Source organism: Motacilla alba, chromosome 2, assembly GCF_015832195.1.
Source record: "Motacilla alba alba isolate MOTALB_02 chromosome 2, Motacilla_alba_V1.0_pri, whole genome shotgun sequence".
NCBI lineage: Eukaryota > Metazoa > Chordata > Aves > Passeriformes > Motacillidae > Motacilla > Motacilla alba.
The window spans coordinates 53454545-53475481 of NC_052017.1; the positions used below are offsets into that span (position 1 = coordinate 53454545).

The window sequence follows — 20937 nt, forward strand, 5'->3', positions numbered from 1 at the left end:
GAATTAGCACTTGATACCTGAAAGGCTACAATCACTCCTCCAGGTGGCAGGCTTGTATTCTCTTTTAAACAGATAAAAGTTTTTTTTCTTTTTTTCTTTCTTTCTTTGTTTTTTTTTTGTTGCTGTTTGTTTTGTTTTTCCTTAAAATGTGTTAATATTTTCATACTATACAGAAAAAATTAAGCAGTTATTTGGTTTACTTTAAGTCCATTAAAAAAAATTGGCTTTTTCAGTTTTTTTGGGAACTAATTCTACCACACACACTCTAAGTGTTGTGTATTTTTTTTAAGTTTTTTTTTTTTTTTTTTTTTTACTAGGAAAACCCACGGACATCTATAAACTGTTCAGTCCTTCTTGTAGTTTTCTCAGTCTTTTACTTACAAGGGTGATGAATAGGTATTTTCACAGAGTTCAAATGGACACGTTTCAGTTGGTGTGGGGTTTTTTTTTCTGTGTGATTTGGCTTTTTTTGTTTTGCTTTTAGGAGTTTTCTTCCAGAGAGTCTGTTAAAGGCTCCATAGGAACTGCCGTTGCAGGCTCGTGTTGTTTCAAACGTTTAATTGTGTTCTTCAGTGCTTGCCTCTTATTGCAGAACCAAACTCTAACTACTTCCCGGTCATAGTTCAGTTTCTCTGCAATCTCTGTCATTTCTTGCCCAGAGGGATGCGTGTTCTTCTCAAAGTGGGCATTCAAGATTTCAAGGGCTTGTGGCGTGAATGAGGTACGCCTCTTGCGCTTTTTGGATGGTTCGCTCCCAATAAACTCGGTAAGGTTCTGCATCCCTGCTCGATGGCGGGCCTCAGCCTCAGCCATCCACCGCTCAAGCACCGGCTTTATCTTCTGGGCACTTTTAGGGGTGATGTCCAGCTTTTCAAACCTGGCAGGATACAAAAGGCCAGGGTTCAGTTTGGCTGTCAGACTGCTAGCTATAGTGTTCTCTTGGGCTTCCTGTGGTAGGAAAAAGTGGCTTCTCAGGATGGTGTGTCTGAGGGAAAATTGAGAAAGAAGAGTCTTACACTGATGCTCTGCCAGGGTGGGACTTCCTGCCTGCCTGACTAATTGACTGGCAGAGGTAATTTACAGTAGATTATGAAAACTGTCAGATAGGTATATCTATGCATAGATATAGATATAGATACATATAGCTAGAGATTTAAGCTAACACAAAATGAACACTACAACAAAATTCTAAGTACACTAAATAATACAGGTTAAGAATCACATTTTCATATTTCTGATGATCTTCAAAACCCTTGAGACTAAGCCTAATTACAGGAAATGATATCAAAGGCATTGCTTTTATCATCTTGTCTTTGTGCTTAATCCTTTTGTTATCTCTCCCATCCCGTGTAATCTAAACACCACAGCTTTAATAATAAAAAACCAATGGCAAATACTACTCTGTGAATATCAGGTTTCCTTTCCATTTTTCAGCAATTTTCACTGTTTGTAAGTTAATGCTATATCCCTTTTCTGGGTTGGAAAAAAAATTCCCATAGCCACAGTAGTGTTCAGCTGAAACAGCTGGACACTTTGCAATTATCTTGCTGTCCCCACAATGTGCAAAGACAGACTCATGTTTTCCAGATGAAACCCAGCATAACAGTCCACTAATACACTGTGGAACCAAGCTGAGTTTATTGTGGGACTTCTGCAAACTGTACCAGAATGATATCATTTCCTGTAAATGAGGTCTTCTATATATCATTTTGCCAAACCAGATTTTACAAGTATTATGAAACATCTGGAAAAGCAACCACACAAAGCTTTAATCCTTTCAAAAACAAGCAGAAGAGCAGAGTTCATGTTTCAAGTCCTATAAGTATTTGTTTCTTTCATTTACTTCTGAGTTTATCCTCTTTTGCTATTAAAAAAGTCTTAACCCAAGTTCTTTGATGCCATCCATTTGTATTTTCCCACTTTTCTCTGTCCACTCTGCATGCTGAGTTATTTAATGCTGCAGAAAGGCAACAATTACTGGATGTTGCTGCTGTGCTCTCCAGCCCAGGTGGTGCTGAAGCACCACCACCACCACTAGTAACCACAGAGTGCTCTGGAGATGAGAGGAACTGAATCAGTCCCTTTATGCCAAGAAACTTGGTGGCTGGAGCTGGACATTTTTAGTGTCTCCATTCAGCACTTGGAGGCAGCAAAAAATATTCCAGCATGAAACAAAGCACTTCGCACAAAAAAAGAATAAGACAAAGAATAATTTCAGATAATGATACTCCAAAGACTTTGTAACTGGTGCCTGACATCTTAGTGTGGCATTGACTGCGAGGTGTCATTCCTTGGTGTCCAGTGATATTTCAAGCAGAAGGATATATTTTATTTAAATTAAATAAAATGCTGCTATTTGCATGCAGAACATATCAAGGTGGTATATTTCTCACATGACCTGCATAGGCCACCAGGAGATTCTACTTTTCTCTTCAAGCTGGTTGGTCAAACTTCTTGCCTTACTGCCCCTTTCACTGACCTGGAGTTCATACTGAAACACCTTTGTTACAACTGAAAAAAAGTGAAATCTACCATTTCTGAAGAACACATGGTGCCACTGAAGCAGGTTAATGAAAAATGCAGTCATAGCATGTAATTACACCCCATAATGGTGTCTATCTGAGGCCGGCAAAAGAAATTTTAAAAAAATCTGTAACCTTGCAAGTATTTGGGACAAGCTCTTGCACCCAATCTCATATTCTGAGCAACTTGCTCCTCCAAGGAGCCCTCTGTAAAAGGTCTCACCATCCCCAGTGCTTTCTCAAAGTGTCAGGTAGATGGAGAAAATGGGAAGACAGTAAACTAGGCAAAAGTAAAGGAAACAGCAATGTGTTCCTTTAAAGTATACCAAGATAAACAGCAACTTAAGGCTACAAAAAATTTCCAGTTGCTAAAAACTTCACCAATTTTAGGCATTCTTTACCAACTGACCACGAAGAAATAATAAAAAACCAAAATCAAAATTAATCCTTAGCAATAGGGAGCAATAGCATTCATATCATTGGCATTGTTTGTTAGTGTTGTTACTGTAGGACATGTTTGGTATAACGACATACAAGTCTTGAAACAAATTTCCCAGCAGTAGTATCCTTGTATAGACTGAATAAAGGTTATTTTCAACAGGGAGGTATCTTATAAGAAAAAACAGTAGGGGAGACCATAGAAGTGAGAGGATCCTATGGAGCTTTTTGTATTTAACAACAATCAATGGGTTTTATGGAAAATCATTGAGCAAAATGTGAGCTGCAAGCACACTACCCCATACTGATGTTATTTATAACCTTAGTCTTAACTGCAGGAAAAGTACACTTCCATTCTATGGGGAATACATTAAAAGTATAAAGAGCAGATAAAAAGACAGAGCATTTCATGGATCACCAAGAACAAAATCCACTTAAATGAGCTTAGAGTTGGTTTCTTGGCTTTCGCTGATGGAGGACTATAAGGCATTGCCCAAGAGGAAAAAGCTGTTACCTAAGTGTGTTTGTTACCTCATGCATAAACATAGGATTACTGTAATAGACATACATGCATATAAGGTGTTTGCTTCTACTTTAATTCTGTCAAGACTGTATTATTATTTCTTATGATTTCTGCTTCTGCTTTGCATACATGGGTTTGTCTGTTTTTTTCAGTAAATATTTGGGTGATAAAAGATGAATAGCTGTTGGTTTGCAAGATAGCAGGAAAGCTATTTTTTCCCCTTCTGTGTTGCCTAGGTAAATCATCATTAACATCCTCTATGTGAAGTGCTAACCACAGTAATACAGGTTTAACTTAGCAGGGACGCAGCCATGAAATATTTGTTCAGTAACCCTATCTGTAGAAAATGGCACAGTATGAAGAGGGTCAGCTGGTGCTTATCGAGCATCAGCAGGATCTCCAACTCATCTATGGAATTAAGTCTCTATGCCAGGAACACTGTTTCTCACTTGTTTAGAAAATGAGAGAAAAAGAAAGAGACCAAAATCACTCTAAAGATACACAATAAGAACAATTTATATGTCAGATAACAGCATTTAAATATCAGGTTAAATAATACACTCTAAAGTTATGAGACTCAAACATAAGCATGCTCCTCACAATAAGCTAAGATCATTATTAAGGACAAAGAAAGAAGAGGAGCTATGATGTAACTTGTTACCTGCAGATGGCAGACTGGCTATAGGCTGGGCCTTCGGTGGCACTCAGGGCTTGGCCAACTTGAGTCTGTGTCAGGCCAAGGGACAGGCGCCGGATTTTAAAAGCTTTGGCAAATTCTCGTATTTCTTCCAGATTTACCCCATCCACTTCTCCAGTGGCTGTCTGAGGATCTGTTGAGATATTTTTTAATCATGTCAGTTCTTTGCACCACATATCAGTGGGACAGGCTTACAGCCATTTTCATTGCCAAAACTTTCAAGTTCAGTTTTTTTAATGCTGACCCCTTTCTCCTCTTCCCCAAACAGAAACAGCCTTGCCTTGTCAGGTGTGTTCAGATTGCCAAGATGCTGACTGGGCTGCAGTTGTCTGCAGGTGGAAGATTTCTAAAGGCATGCCTTTGCTGAACTCCTGACAAAGGCCAGTTCACCTTTGAGGGAGCATGTGCCTGGGCTCCTTGCTGCCATTTATGCCTTGCAAAGTCTTCTCTGGGATGAGGAGTCATGTTCCCTGTTTTCCCTTTTTATCACACAGCGTGATGGTTGGTGTTAATAAATTTATTTCCAGTCTGTGGGGAGGGCTATATATACGCATGAGCTGCTTGGATTTTTAACTGGAAATCAAGTCTTTGTACTTTATCTAAAGTTAATGCCAAATAAGGAGATTCCAAACTATTTCTTCCCTTTTACACAATACCCAACCTAAGCTGCCACATGAATGTCCAAAATAACCCAGCAAATGAACAAGCCTAAAACAATTCTGCCTTTAAAACTTCCCTAATTTAATAATTGTCTTTTAAAACATGCCCTTCTGAGAAGCAGCCTTTCAAGCTTTTTTTTTCTGCCTCCCATCAGGTGGATAATCAAGGAGCAGCAACACTGTTTTTGGATGGTAATGCTGCACAGTTTTTTCACTTTTACATTAGCCCCTCAGAAGATAATGCTTATGATGCTGTGAGAATAAATCTGTCTTTCCTTTCTATAGCAGTTTACTGACACAGAAGCCTTTGTCCCTGAAAGGGCGCATAATAAAGCATGTCTACCACAGAAAAGCTCCTTTGGAGCTGGATAACTCGGTCAATTTAGGACTTATCAAGGGAAATGACACAACAGCTGGAGAATGGAACTTCCACCCCCCACCCCCTCCCAAGCTACTGATCCCTGACTAAATGAAAGTGTTTGCCAAGTCAAAGACAGCATGGGACTGGGATGGTAGAAGATTTCAAAGTGTTGTGCAATCCTGCATGTAGTGAAGCCATTCTCCCAGTGAGACATCTCTATTGTTCTTCACCTCATTCCTCAGACTCCGAGGTGAAAAGTTTGCAGTACAATAACCCCTCAATTTCTGTAAATGCAAGCAGTTGTCCAAAGACAGTGCTAGACTACATTCGGAACCTTATATGAGAATGGCTCCTGCTAGTATGGCTCTAGTGAGGGCTTATCAGCATTTCAGTAGCATAGCTTTCATTTTCAGGGGTTTAAAAACCTGGTGTAAAATTTCCTAGTGATGGAAAAACCCTATGAAAAAATCCTTTTGTCCAGTAATAGACAGAGGGAAAAGGGTTTTCTGATATATAAATTTATGGTGTTGCTTGAGTGCAAGAAGCACAAATGGCAAAAATATTTTTAGAATTCTTGTGTATGCAACCAGGGACCACATGAACTATGCATACAGATAAACATGCACATAGGCTGAACCTTGTTTCAGTGATACTCCACACTCAGAATCATCTCTGCTGTTCTCACTGCTGTGCTAGTGGCAACCTGCGCACCCATGCACTCACTCAGTACAAAGCTAGGGTGCGTATTGTTTGATTTAGGAGTAAATGCTGTGACAGTGGCCACTGAAGTTTATAAAGTAATTGCCTTTAGAAGCATAGAATTTTCCTGCTTACACCATATCATCTATCTAGCATACCAGTTCTGAATTTCAGAGATACAGAATGGAGCTGCAGACTTATCTGACTTTAGGTCTCTCTATACTAAATATCAAAAATTATACTGGCCTCAAAATCTCCCCTGAGCAAAGTACACTAAAATGGTGACTTTTCTCACCTATTTCCTTCTGTTAATTTAAGGCCTCTGACTAAGGCTGTTAGGAATGTAACAAAGGACAATTCAGGTGTTGCCAGAGAACTTCCAAAGTAGCAAAATATGGCACCTGTAATCCTCCCCAACTCCTGTTAGGAATAAAAAGGGAAGCGAGAAAACTAATTGTAGAGAAATTATAGAGAAATTCTGCCAAGTTCTGCTGGATCTAGAATGATATGGCATTGTTGCAACAGTGAGCATAATGGAAAGACTGTTCCTGCCTGCAGCAATTGGATGGGGGTTATATTAGGCTGAGCTCTCCTTGAGATGGAAAAAAATCTGTGATGCTCTTCAGTAATATGGGAGTAGAATATAGTGGAATATCTGTGGAGAAAAAGGCTTCATTCTTTCATAGTATCTTTGGCAATAGGAAAGTACTAACAGATGGACTGAAACACTGAAATGTTTTATCTTGAACTCTAGGAAAAATAGCATTCATGTGAAATTGGAACCACTTCTACTCTGGATGTGATTCAAAGCCCTTTGAAATCCACAGATCTTGTCTTCTGTCACCTCCCTAAAACACAAATAGTGCTATGAAGACCATTCTATCGGCACCATCATTTGTCTGTTTTACACTACTGCATTAAAATGTCATCAATAGTCTTAGACTGTGTGGTCTAAATATGCATATTCATAAACATATTCAAAGAGATTATGGACTTTGTTTTAATAAGTTCTGAGCTTTCAAAACAGTTGAACATATAGCACACTTCACATTTTAGGAAGAGTAACTTATTGAAGACAGTAAATAAACTGTCTCTTTTTCAATTAAGTGGATATCCCAGGGAAGGCCGCCCAGTGACAACAGGTAAATAGAGAATGCCAAACCCATTGAGTGTTTGGGATCCATGGTAATGGATTTCAAGACTCCCATGTTTACATTATTGCCTGAAGAAACAGTGGCTGCCTATGAAACTACTGGGTGCTAGAGAAAGGTCAGAGGGTTGTCTTAGACCATTTCAGAGGATATGGGTGCATATAACAAAAAGCAAGACAGCTAAAATTCCACCAGCCATCCTGGTGGATGGGAAAGATAGATGAGCGGTAAGGAAGAAATAAAATTCACAGGGTCTCCTGCATAGAAATCTGTTTTTTCCTACTGAAGGGAATACTTCTGCCACCTTTGAATTCCTCTGAAAATCCTGCATGAATTTGTTGTTGAGTGAAAATATGCTGTGATTTTAATAGCTATGGGAAAGAGCTGCCACAGAGAAATCAGTGCACCCTTAAGGAGAAACCAAATTTCTGTTGCACAGAGTTCTGCCGAGGGAGGGATTACAGGGGGATGATTTCCCAAGTCAGAGAGGAGGAGAAATAGCTGGCTGAGGAGGTCCAATGGAAAGTAAATTGGATAAGAAAGGCACGACAAAACATTGATAATGGAAAATGGAGTAGAACTCAGGGGGGAAAAAAAAGAGGAATAATTTGTTTATGGGAGGCATTTTAATTTCACCGTAACAGATGACAGTAAAATGAATTTGGGGGAAGAAAGGAACTTCATGGAGACACAAGTTTCAGAGCACAAGGGGAAACCAGTGATTTCCACAAAGAGAACATATGGTGGAAAAGTTAAAGAAATGAGCAGAGGGATGCATTTCAGAAGAGGAAAATGAAATGGAAAAAAGGGAAGAATAAAGATGTAGAATTGAATGAAGAGAAAATAAAGAAGACAAAAGAGAATACAAATAGGATTAGACAATACAAAGAAATCATACAGGAAGGGACAGGAAGAGTAGAGATGAATCTTGCAGTCCTTGCTTAGACAGAACTTATTTTAAAATATTTTTTATTTGGAAATAACTGTTATGCTTTGTCTCCAAAGTAATTATGACTTGTTGCTGGTTAGGGATGAAGGGGTGATGATGAGAGAAAAGAGAAAAGCTATAAAAAGACAACAACATAAAGGGAAAAAAGGGGCAAAAAATAAATAAAGAAAGAGAAATTAAAAACAAAAGGTAAGGAAACTTCTTTGAAATTAAGAAACATGTTAAAGAAAAAAAAAAGCAAAATCATACAGAAAATATTACTAGAATGAAAAGTAAAAGTAATAAACCCAAGGAACATGGAACACTACAGTTAATAGAGTTCTTATGAATTTCTCCTTGTACGTCAATAATTTCTCTGATGTGAAGCAACGTCTTGTGAAAGAGTTACTCTCTTTGCAGTGTGCAGAAGCTTGCTCCAAGAAATTATTTGCTGAAGTTTGGATACTCTATGCAATTTGATTAACTGAACAAGTGGCTAAATGCGACTAGTTTTACATGGACTTTGCAATATTTAGAACTATTTCTGGAATACAGCAAATCTCTGCCAAGGCGCTCAGCTCCAGGACCTCTTCCAGAGGTCTGGACTACAGTTTTGTAAGGAATTAGGAAAAGAGCGATATTCCTACCTCAGGAGGACTAAAGAAATCAAAGATAGATTCAGGAGGCCACAAGTTGTTTCTTGCTGCCCTCATGAGTAAGGACTTCTCTCAGAAACACTAACTCATTGCCTATCTCATCCCACTAAAAGACTTTAAATAGACTTTCAGACACTGCATTTCAATTGTAGGCCTTTCATACAAAGCTCTGTAGCCAGTGTGGGAGCTGGGAGACTAAGAAGGCCACAGGCTTGACAGAGAGGTGCTCCTGCCCTTCCGTGATCTGCATCTGGAAATGGAACCGATTCCATAAAGAAGCGAAACAAGGATGATTTTCTATCTACATTCTCATGTACAGCCATGGTTTCGTGTAAATGGCTTTTCAGTCACATGAAACAGTTTTCAAACTCATGAAGGTCATTTAATACTCTTTGTCCAAACAGTATCTATCACTGGTTTATCACTGCGAAGGAAAAGCTATAAAGGATCCCATCTGATTTTTCATGTTTCATTACACAGATGGTTTGATCTTTCCTTACTGAACTGACCGTATTTTCTTCTTGTAGGCTCTTTCCACATTATACTAGAAGACAGTAGGTAGCTCTCTTGTGCCCTGCAACACCATCCCTCATGTGGCAGCTCAAGCAGGCTTAGGCATGCAGTGCTAGCTCCAATCTGTGGTGGCTGCATGCTCTCAGGAGTATGCTGGACAGCTTTTAGGGATAATTGAGATGACTGGTTTGCTTCTATCTGTGTAAGGTTACTATGTAAATGGCAGAAGTGAGTTGATCTGCCCCTCATGCTATTCATTCTGTTAGTCTTGAGCAGCAGAGACTGAATGAAGCTGGAAGCATAAACTCAAAGTAGCAAATTTTTTATTTATGTTTAATGTGGAATTTTGTTCAGGAGATCCCTATCAATAATATTTTCTTTTGGAAAATTTGAGTTAACTTCCAAGTGCAACTCCTTCAATAATCAGTCTGATTGTATGAAAAGTTTCCTATTCCTGTAGCCCTTTTTGATAGGACCACAGTAAAGACATGGAGACTGACATGATGCTCTTTGTGATCACTTTTCACACTCTTCTGATGGCTGCTAGGGAGGATGGGAGTGGCATCAGCAGGATTTGGATGCAGAGGGGGCAAAAATTAACCTTGAGTCTAAAGAAAAAGATAAGATAGAAGAAAAAAAAATGACTTCAAGATTATTAAAGAGCAGGGATTAGAATTTGGACTGGAGGGAGAGAGGGCCTGACTGTGCAGAGTACCACTCACAGTGATAGAGGAAAGGGAAAAAGGAAAAAGGAGGATGGGAGTGGCATCAGCAGGATTTGGATGCAGAGGGGGCAAAAATTAACCTTGAGTCTAAAGAAAAAGATAAGATAGAAGAAAAAAAAAATGACTTCAAGATTATTAAAGAGCAGGGATTAGAATTTGGACTGGAGGGAGAGAGGGCCTGACTGTGCAGAGTACCACTCACAGTGATAGAGGAAAGGGAAAAAGGAAAAAGAGGTGGCACTAGTGATAAAACAATATAAAGGAGGACAAAAACTACCTAATAAAAAGGTTGGTAAAAGGGTACAGAAACAGTCTGGAGACAGTGACTGAGTGGGAAATTAAATGGGAAGAGAAGTTGGGTAATGATGGATTGTGAGAAACAGACTGCACGGAGAAAACTAGAAGAACAAAAGCATGGAGGCAAAGGGAGAGTAGATTGTGTGGAGAACATTGTGAAGAATTAACGGAATAACACAAGAATTAAGAACAAGACAAATAGTGGATGGAGTCAAGCCTGAGAGGATCAAGTAAAAGTTCTATGTTCATTAATGTATCTCCCAGTTGTGCCCAAATTGATATTCCTGTGCCTCATACTCTACTCTCAGCCAAATCCCTAAGCACAGCGTGCTTATTTCAGAGCAGGACCAACAAGATGATAACAGAACTATCAGCTTTTCCATCCACTCAACACATCTCCTATTTCCACCTACAAACATAAAGATTATCTCACCATATGACTGATTTATGTTACTATTCTGCTTTTGAAACCTTGAAATTTATCCATGCAAAAAAAATAAATCTAAAAGAACATCCTCACAGCTGCACAAATTAACAATCAGAAGTTACAAAATGCTGGAGTTACAGCAGCCCACAATACATTGTACCATAGTCTTTGAGCCCTGGATTATCAGTTCTTTTTCATGTGCCTCATTCAGTGCACAGGATGAACTGTCCTTCTTTACAGATGAACTGATTGATGTATTGCCTTTTTACTCGTTCAGTGTGTAGCCCCAGACCTCTATTAAAGCTCTTCACTAAAGACATCTCCTCTTGAGCTCTTCTGGTTTCTTTAAAATCTTAATTTATTTTCTGTGTTTCTACAAGATTAGGGTCTTCCCCTTCTCATTCACAGAGAAGTGCACAGATATTAAGAGAAGATGCAGTTTTGGGCACCCAGTCTAGGTCAAGTAGGAAATGATTTTTTAGACTGTCTGTAAATGGTTCTTGATACAGTTCCACTGTGAAAGTGCACTTAAAATTGCAACCATGAGTACTGGGTTCTTCTGCAAATTAAAGTCCGGAGTCTCAAGCTGGATATTGAGGGAGCACTTGTGAAAAAAATTTCTTTTAAGTGATTTGCCTGCCTTGCACTGGAATTACATAGCAGACAGAAGGCTTCAGCTCCTTAGTCCTCTATTGCCTCAGGCAAGACAATGCTTCACTCCTCTATAGCTGCCTACCTCAAATGTTATGCAAACTGGGGAACAGATTAGTGAATCAGGTAAACCCTGATTCAAATCAGGACAACAGTCCACCTGTTGTGTTAGTAATTCTGATACATCCCTAGGACAATTTCACTGGGAATGAACTGAAAGAAGGATGAGAAAAAAAAATCATGATTGCATTATTTTAATGACAATGTATTGTTGTAATGAAATACAAGTTCTAAGAGGAATTGCATACAGTTGAACAAACAGCTATTTTTCAAGTATTTTCTAACTTTGGATAGATTTATCCTGTAATCTTAAAAGGGCTTCTTCCATGTTGCATTTATTTTAAATAAGAATGTCCAAAAGAGGAGCTATTCTAGACTAGCTACTGAAAAACAACTTTGCACCAGCTATTTTACTCAATTTGTCCACATGGATTAGAGGTAAATTTTATGTATTTGTAATGTAAAACCTCTTATTTGTCTTCCTTCCACAAGCATGTCTACATGAGAAAATTTACTAGTGACAGTGCAATAGCATAATAATTACATCTGTATCTATATGCAGATATTTTCATTCCAGAACAAAAGTATTCCCACTGTGAGTTACATGAGCATAATTTTACCACTATAGCTCTACTAGTAATTTCCCCATGTAAATGATCTCTGAAATAATCTAACCAAGATTTTTTCAAATCTTTCCTTGCCTGACAGTTTCTCCAAGCCCTTCATAAGCTTGTATCAATCACGTATTTTTCACTACCAATATGGCATAAGCTATAGTGTTTGATTACTTAGAATATGTACATGGAATATCATAGAACAAAGACCATACAAATCAAATGGATTTTTGCAGATGTGCAAAAACTGTTAGTGCTTCTTATGTATACTGTCAGCCTGTGGTTTTTGCTATGTAAAGACCAAGTTAATGCTGATAAGGTAATAGCAAAGACTCTCAACCGCGCAATCTGGAAGAAAGCCCTGTTCAGGTCAGCTGTTATAATTCTAACACTGGAACTCAGTTATTTCACTGCAGTGTGCTTCTCCCTTCTCCCCAGCGTGTTCCAGTTCATTCTTGTTTAAGTGCTGCAAGCTTTTTCTGGCAGGAAAATCTCTTACTCTGGATTTGTGCAGTATTAGGGTTTGTAAAATGGTTTCCTATATCAACCAAGCAAAGAAACAAGCAGCTTAACCAAAAGTAGGAGTACCTGTTTGCCAACCAAATTCTGAGAAATGTAATTCATTATATTGACCGATTCAAAAACTTCTAACTTCCAAAAAACATAAACAGCATTTCAGTTACAACAACTGTCCTCATGAGTCAATTAATGGCTGCTACCATTTTTATGACTATTTTCAACATTGATTAAATTTCTTAAGGTATGTTTACCTTAAGCCCCATACATGATAACACTTAGTAATTCTCACTGGTGAGTCAGCTATTTTGCAATATACAATCTACTATATTTTAAAAAAAAACAAAAGGAGGGAAAGCAGGTTGGAAAACTCAGCAGCAAGGAGAACAAACAGAAGGGAGAATTAAGGAGAGCAGGGGAGAAATACTTACTGCTGACTAACTGGCCAACACTCAAAGCTGAAGAGGAGGAGGATGAGGAAGAAGAAGAGGAAGCCTGACGCACTGGGCTTTGAGACATAGATGCTTGACTGTGAGCCAAATGCAGGAGATTGGATTGTGAAGCGGCTTGTCCCACTTGCGTCTGGGAAGGCTGATGGAGCTACATGTTAAAATGTAAAAATAGGTATTTAGAAAGTTGAAACAATAATAGGAAACTTGCAGTGCACCATCTCACCTATCTACTTCTGGGGAACAAATCACACAGGAGCAGTAAACACCATGGGCTTTATTCAAGTGGCAATGTTGCAGGAGCAATCTGAGCTGTTTAGAATATTGTCTAATTAGAAGGTAAATACTTTTTTTTTGAAATGGGTAATAAGAGACCTATGACATTTACAGCAGGATTCTGATTTATTAAATACATATCCTTACCTGTTCTCTGACTCATGAAACCAAACTTTTTATTCGCTACCTAGATTCTCATAGAAATCAGAATTGTTTCACAGAGGTCATTGCATATTGCAGGACCACGGCCAAGAAGAGTGGGAATGGGGAAGAGGATATAAACTGAGCCAAAATCCCTTTCCTGCAGGAATCAGTGTTTTGTTTTATGACATCATACCTGGCAAACAAACAAAAATCATTGGAACAGGTAAGTTGTCTTTGGCTACAACACACACAAAAACTTCTGAGCTCCATACACACCAAGATTGTATCCAGTAATACACATGTGAAAAGTCTAGTAAGTATGGTAGATGCAAATGATACATGACTTGACTTTCTAAATTTTTAAACAAATATTACAAGAGTGTAGTCTTTGTTTGTTTACTAGGGGAATGGAAAGAACCATCAGTCCATTCTGCCTATAATATGCTTTCATGTGGCATTGAAATCTAGGAACATTCTCTGGTACTGATTTTCACATAAAACTCTCAGAAAATTTGAAGGGCAGTCTCTCTACAAAATAAAGGCACACAATGGACTTTGCAGTTTTGAATTGGATTCTAGTAGTCCAGTAGTCTTTTCAGAGCATAAGAATACAGTAATACGGGTCTGATACACTCTAGTGACTGCTGCTTATTATACCTTTATTTTATGTTATTCTTGATATTGATCAAAAAAGATCATAAAAATATTCTAAAAAGGTTTCACTTCACTGCAGCTGTTATCTGCATTTTCTACAAGGGAAAAGATAAAGGCCTATGTGGCCTTGCTTGAAGTCAATAATTAAAATCTATTTCTTGAATGCTAAGGAGTATAAGGTTTTCTCTTTTGATATCTAACTGAAAAAATTACTTTAGAAAAGGAGCTACATTCATTAGTAACATTCAAATTATATGTATTGTCCTCCCAGCACACATAGAAATGTCTGATGCTAAGTAGACAACAAAATGTATAAAACTGTAGATAAAAGTATCTGTTCACATTCAAGATGACACTTTCTGTGGAATATATATGAACTATTTTAATGACAATGTTCCTGTTAGAGTCTGTTAAGAATGGAAAAAAAATTCAACTTCTTTTTCTACCCTCTACATGGAATAATATAACAGAAAATGAAGGCAGAAACTTTGATTTAACATTTAATAAATATTAAAGTTATATAATTAAGTATAATTATTTTATACTATATTTTGTAAGTATAATTATTTAATACGTACAATTTATATAATTAAGTATAATTATTTATCTGGCCAGTTTTAGTGTATTCTGACTTCCTTGTGGATTAATAAAAAGCATTTTGTTATATCTAGGATTCTTTTTCACAAGTACATTTAAAAAATATAACTGTCACTTTATCAAGGGGATAACAGTTGAGAAGCTGATTAAAAGGCTTCCAGTTTTCAGACTCATGCAAGGAGTGCGCATCTTAAAAAAAATTCTCTAACAGCTGGATTTTATCTACAGAGAATTCCCAACTCAGGTATTTCTATAATATCTTCTCTTAGGGAAACATCCCATTATAAGGGCTGGCCTCTTTTGAACACTGAAGAAGTGGACTGCCCGCCCATGCATTATATCCACATCGCATTCAGACTGCAGCTTTCAGAAACAGGCAGGGGTTTGGTGTCTGGGTCTGTTGTCTGAGGGAATCTCTGGCAAAACTAAAGATTTCAGTGCAGGCAAGGGAAGGTAAGTACTGTATTTAGATGAGTTAGATGCTTTCACACTATGTGGAACAGTCTAAGAGATGTTAGTGCTTATCTGTGAGGATGCAAGAACAAATGCAGCAGCTATCTTTAAAGAGAAAAAACTGCAAAATTATGGTCCAGTCAACTAAACTTCAACCATAGAAAAATACTGAAGAAAATAATCAAACAATTTGTAAGCACTTGCAAGAAAACAAGGTAGCAACAGACAGCTTGGATTGCTAGAAACAAACTGTGTCAAACCAATCTGATCTCCCTCTAAGACAGGGTAATTGGCCTTGTGGACAGGGAAAAAGCAGTAGGTGGTTTGACTTTACAAGTATCTTGACACTCCCTTATGTGACATTCTTTATAATCTAAGGAAGCATAGTTTAGGTGAAATTGCTGCAGAATGAATGCCAAGGTATTTGGAAAACAAAAGCGAGGATGAAGTATCTGTGGAAAAAAGTGTGCATTCATGGTGCTTCACAGAAGTCTGTCCTCATTCTACACTACCCAGTATTTTCTTAATGACCTGGATGATGGAGCAGATAATACCTTTACTAAACTTACATGCTGATGACATGCTGGGAGGAAATTTTGACAGGCTGGATTAAAGGATTAGGAATCAAAATGTTTCTGTGCTTTGAACATACTGGCTGCAAACCTGTGGAGTTGCAAAAGTGAAGTAAAGGCAGTTTCCATACCAAGCTGTATTAGTGGGAGTGATGTCTGCAGTGCATGTGAAATGCATCTTTTCTACTGAGCCCTGGAAAGACCTCTGCAGAGGGGGATGCCATGTCCACAGCTAGGAGCTAAACTGCATAAAAATCTGGACCAACTAGAGTTAAATAATTAGAATGGCTGAAGGCCTGGGACTTAACTGAGGCTTATGAAGTCACCTGAAATGAACTAGTCATGTTTAATCTAAAGGAGAGAAGACCAAGTGGGATATGATGCCAGCTTTGAATATAGGCATAGCTAATGAAAAGAGGACATAATTATTCTCTCCTTTATTTATTTTATAACGGGCCTAGTTATCTGGAAGGTTCAAATTAGATGTTGGGAAAAGCTATGTAACGTGGCAGTGAAACATTGGCATAGATTACTGGTGGAATCTGTGGGTTTCTGTGACAGCGGTTAGGACCAGATTAACTAAAAACTGGAATAGCTACTCCACCTGATAATAACAGGTTGGACTGGATACTCTCTTGAACCTTGACCTTCCACCCATAATTTTTTTTATGATTCTACACCATTTTCCATCAGTATTTCTCAGGGAGAAAGCAAATCCAACATTTTCCAGCTATGTTACAACATACAGTCACTGAACAGTTCAGCTACTGAGCACTTGCACAGTAAAACTGAAGCTGCCAGGAAGCTCTAGAATGAAGGGGCACTCTTCATTTTTCAGCTCTGCATGCAAGGCATGCACAGAGTCACTATGTAGCACATGCACAATATGATGGTTGAGTCTAGAAAGTGTTTGAGCTTCTGCACATGTTTTGTACTATGCATATATTTTTTAAGTAAATGAATACCCAGATGCTTGGCAACATTCTTGTTGAAGGTCTAGAAATCTTTAAACAAATATAAGAAATTCTCACAATTTAGCTGGACGTAAAGGAATGCGGCTAGTGAAGTTTGGATTCACAGTAACCTTAGGTAAGGTAACAACAATATATAAAGGATATTTAGAGGTTGGTTTCTAACTCACTGCTTGTGAGGGAGAAGCAAGAAATGGGGTTGAAGAGGCTGAAGATTCGCCTTAAGACCTGACCAAAGACTGAGGGAGGATTCCATCTTTAACTGCCTACATAATTTCCAGCATACCCTCTGCTTTACAGCAGATGATGTTAAGCTGTAAATGTCCTGCTTAAAAAACAATGATTGTTATCTATGGCATGAAATTGCATTAAAATACTCTCTGTTTTCATCCACTATAATTTCCACTCCAGAAATAGCCTTAAGGAGAGGCAACGATTAGATTATGAATTAGATTCTAGATGACAGAATCAATTTGTACTTGCAATAGCTGACTTTTCTCAATTTTGGACACGTATGTATGATATGAGTTATATTTATGACGGTTGTGCATTTTCCATCCAAAGACAGAAGGAGGTACAGATATTAAAGAAACAGTTGCTGTAGGAGCCATTCTTTGTAAGGGGATGTAGTAGAGATGCCAGAATGATGACTGTATGGAACCGTGATCCGTATCTGGCAGGAATATGTGTATGCACACTACAGCTAGTGGCATGAAGTGAATACGAGAAGGGAAAAGTGCATCATAATACTTTATAAGAATAAACTGAAAACTGCAAAGGGTCTTATTTGTATTTCTTTTACACAAGCTTTACATATTGCTGTCAACAGTGAAGGTAGTATTGACTGATAAATGCACAGGTAAAGAATTAGGTTTCTAAGACTGAATTTTTTTCTTAAATTATGTATGTAGAGTATTCCTATGCTTGGGATGCTTGACTGGAGTTCTGTGTTAAAGGCCTTATGAGATCAGGGATGTTATTCTCTCCATCCAGAAAGCTGCATAAAAGTGATAGGGTAACAAGGTATTTAGCATAAAATAAGGAAAGAGAAAGAAACTAAGTGGAAATCTAGAAAATTTTTGATAGAATATTGCCCTGTATCATAACCGAGCTGCTACTTGATTTTACAGAGAGTCTGGACAAACAGCAAGGGCGAAATATGGACTTAATGGAAAGCAGAAGAAACAAATGAACTTAAATTGCAGTAAGGGAAGCTAGGGAAGACTTTTAGGGCACTAAGGAGAGGTGCCTAGGTTGCCTAAGGATGTCAGGGAACCCCCATCACTGAAGATTTTTAAGAACAAGCTAGACAAACATCTGCCAAGAATGATATAGGGAAAACTGATCCTGCCTAGTGGGAGGAGATGCACTACATGACCTCTTCAGGTCCTTTCCAGTGCTATTTTCCTATGATTCAGTGAAAAGGAAATCTGAGAGATGACGAAACACAGCAAATTAGAGAGGACAGAGGTGAAATAAACAAGTATAACAAAAAGGGCAGAAGGGATCAAACTAAAAGGAGTGGTACAAAGAGTGAGAAATGTGTCTTAAGCAATCCCCTTCATGTTTAAGATTTTCAATTTTTTTCTGATGTCAGCTAGTTCATACTGGGAAATATGGACATTAGCTCTTGTAAAGGCTAAAGTCCATGGAAGGTCCAAAAAATAAATATCTTGATATAAAAAGACATTACCAAACACTTCAAAATTGCATGATAATGCCTTACAGTAGTAGAAGTTTAAGTGTTTCATGCTTCTATTTTTCTTGCAAATGTAGTCCTCTAATCTGTACACATTTCCTAAAATACATTTGATTTTGAGAAAGAGTAATGGCATGCTGAGGACTCTGTATGATTCAAGAGCACAACGGCAGATGAAATCTGTTTTCAATACTGCATGAGCAGGCATGGGCTTCAAAGGTGTTTCCTTAAATCTTCTAGCAATGGAAAGAACAAGTTAACACACATATCCCCATCCTTCATGCCAAATCCCTTTCACAGTCAACTGTGCCAGAGTATGTCACAAATACTGTACCCCCTCACCCAAATTTAGGTTATTCAAATAAATTCAAGTAACTGCAAATAAGAATCTGAATATGAAAGATATTTGATATAAAATAAGCATCCTCTCTCTCAGTATAGTACAATATAGTATAGTACATATAGTATAAAACATGTTTGTACACACTGCTTAGACTGACAGAATAGCTACATTTGGAAACTAATGAAGAAGACATCCTTAGGTTCACACTGGCTGTGTACATACTCTGCCCAAAATGAAGACTGCTCTGGAGATAACTGGGGGCAGGACTTTGACACCATCTGCTGAAGTTCTTTCAAAGCCTTTCTGTTGAATCTCAACTACTTTCAAAGCACACTGTAATTGAGGGTCTTTCAACTTGTTAAATGAGTTTGGCAATATAGCTGGACTTCTGTAGAAGATTTAATTTCATATGCAAATCAGGTGCGTAAGTAATTTTTTACCTCTAGCAGAAGGATATAGTGTCAATATAACAAAAATATTATTGACAATACATTAATCACTATCATAAATTACTTATCATTTAATAATGTTAATTAATAATGTAAATATTACAACAGTATTATAATAACTGTTTTAAATGTGCAAGTGCATAATTCATATTTCCCAGTATGAACTTTCCTACAGTGAACAGCACTGCATGCTTTCTGTGCCTCAGTTGCTTAGAATGACAGGTAATGTAGTGACATCATCCTATTCCCAATGGTTTGGTGCAGTTATATCAACTGTTTCTGAGATATCCTTCTCCTAAAGGTGCTGATGCCACAAAGAAAACTGGTCAGGAAAAGATGGAAGTTACAAGTCAATGTCATGCCGTGGCATGGCAAGTCTGACATAGTCCCTTGTAGTAGTAAGTAGTCTAGTAATCTTGACTTTCAAAATTCTAGCAATTTATCCATAGATGAAATAGAATTATGCAATGATGATGGTAAAGGAAAAGAGAACGAAGAGAGAAAAATTGTCACCCTCATCACTGAAAGTCATATAAGAAGCAAAAGAAAAACAAAGTCAGATTGAGACAACACAGTTTAGTGACTATATTGAAACAGAGAAAAAAGAGTGCATTTCTCATAAAACAAGACAGCATCAAAGCTATAGGAGCATTGCAGAGAGGAAATGATTGAGAGCTGGTTAGATTTAAATGGGAGAGAATAACAAGGGATTGCATGGAGTTGTGATAACAGGCTGGTAGGGTGTTTGTGGCATGTTGAGACTGCAGAAAGGGAACATCTAACGTGAAATTTGGCAAGCAGATGTACAAGAATCACCACAGACCCATCTGAGAGTCATCTATGTCTTTTCAACAGTTAATCTGGAGCATGATAGCCAATGACAGCAAAGATGGAGAGCTGAAAATGTAGGAAAATGCTATCTAGTAGCTCATTTTACTGTGTTAGAATTGGCAGAAGCCCAAAGCTGGTCGTGCTCTAAGACATGATGAAGTATGAAAAATTCTGTCAGGCACTGTAGATGCAAGAAGACTGAGGACAATTGGGGCTACAGTCCTGATTTAATGAATCTACTATGTAGAAAGAAAGAGCCAGGCAAAAGTGAGACGGGAACCCACTTTATGTGGTATACCAGAGAACAACACAATGTCCAGAAGTTGCTTCTGTATGGGAAAGAAAATAGTTATGAAAACGCCAATCATTAGGAAAGCTGTTTAGGAAATTCATAAACAAGAATGCGTTTGAATCCCAGTGATCATTGGCAGCTGGATTCTTCTCAGTCAGTTTTGCTCACTGTAGAATTATTTGAAAATCCTCAAATAGCTACCCAAGGCCTCTCTCACGTCAATGGTAACAATGGGTATGTTAAGATACCTATTAAAAATTCAACCTATCTGAAAAGTTTTCTATTTTAATATCTGGAGTTTTCCACTGGACATGCATATGTCTCCTTTGTCTATGTTTATACAGGAAATCCAGTTAACTAGCTTACACCAGATACGTAACTCCTCCATGACTAAGTTAAGCAAGGTGCACACTTTCCTAAATTTTATAAGACTGCAGTTCATGGTTCAAGTTCAGCTGTGCTGGTGTTAAGGTTGTGCTGTTAGTGATATGAAAGAACATCTTGAAACAAATTTCTCAAATCTGATAACGAATGGCAATGCAAACAAATTTTTACAACAAATTCATATTTTCTCAAAAACAATGCGCCCTTAGCCATGCAACCTATATTTTGACAAAATTCCTCTTGAGAAGCATGAGGAAGTGCAGAAGTTAAAGTTACAAGGTAGTCTTCTATTATGGGACACGAAGAGCTTATAAAGCAGGAAACATAGAGAATAATTTTATTATTTCTTTTTCAAGAAAGGAGACTACAAGTAGAAAACAATGGAT

The 20937-nt window shown here is 37.9% G+C and overlaps 1 protein-coding gene across 5 annotated transcripts in view; it reads right to left on the reverse strand.

Annotated features, from left to right (window-relative positions):
- Positions 1–279: 279 nt before the first annotated feature.
- Positions 280–20937, reverse strand: part of POU6F2 (POU class 6 homeobox 2) — a 311090-nt gene continuing 290432 nt past the window's right edge. For 4 of the 5 annotated variants that reach the window (XM_038127479.1, XM_038127475.1, XM_038127477.1 and 1 more), the window contains 3 exons: positions 12869–13037; positions 4145–4313; positions 280–985 (listed from right to left, as the gene is read on the reverse strand). In XM_038127479.1, coding sequence (XP_037983407.1) covers positions 481–985; positions 4145–4313; positions 12869–13037 — 843 coding nt within the window. In that variant the 3' untranslated portion in view covers positions 280–480. The remainder of the gene's footprint in view (positions 986–4144; positions 4314–12868; positions 13038–20937) is intronic. The other variant, XM_038127476.1, reaches the window with a different exon arrangement.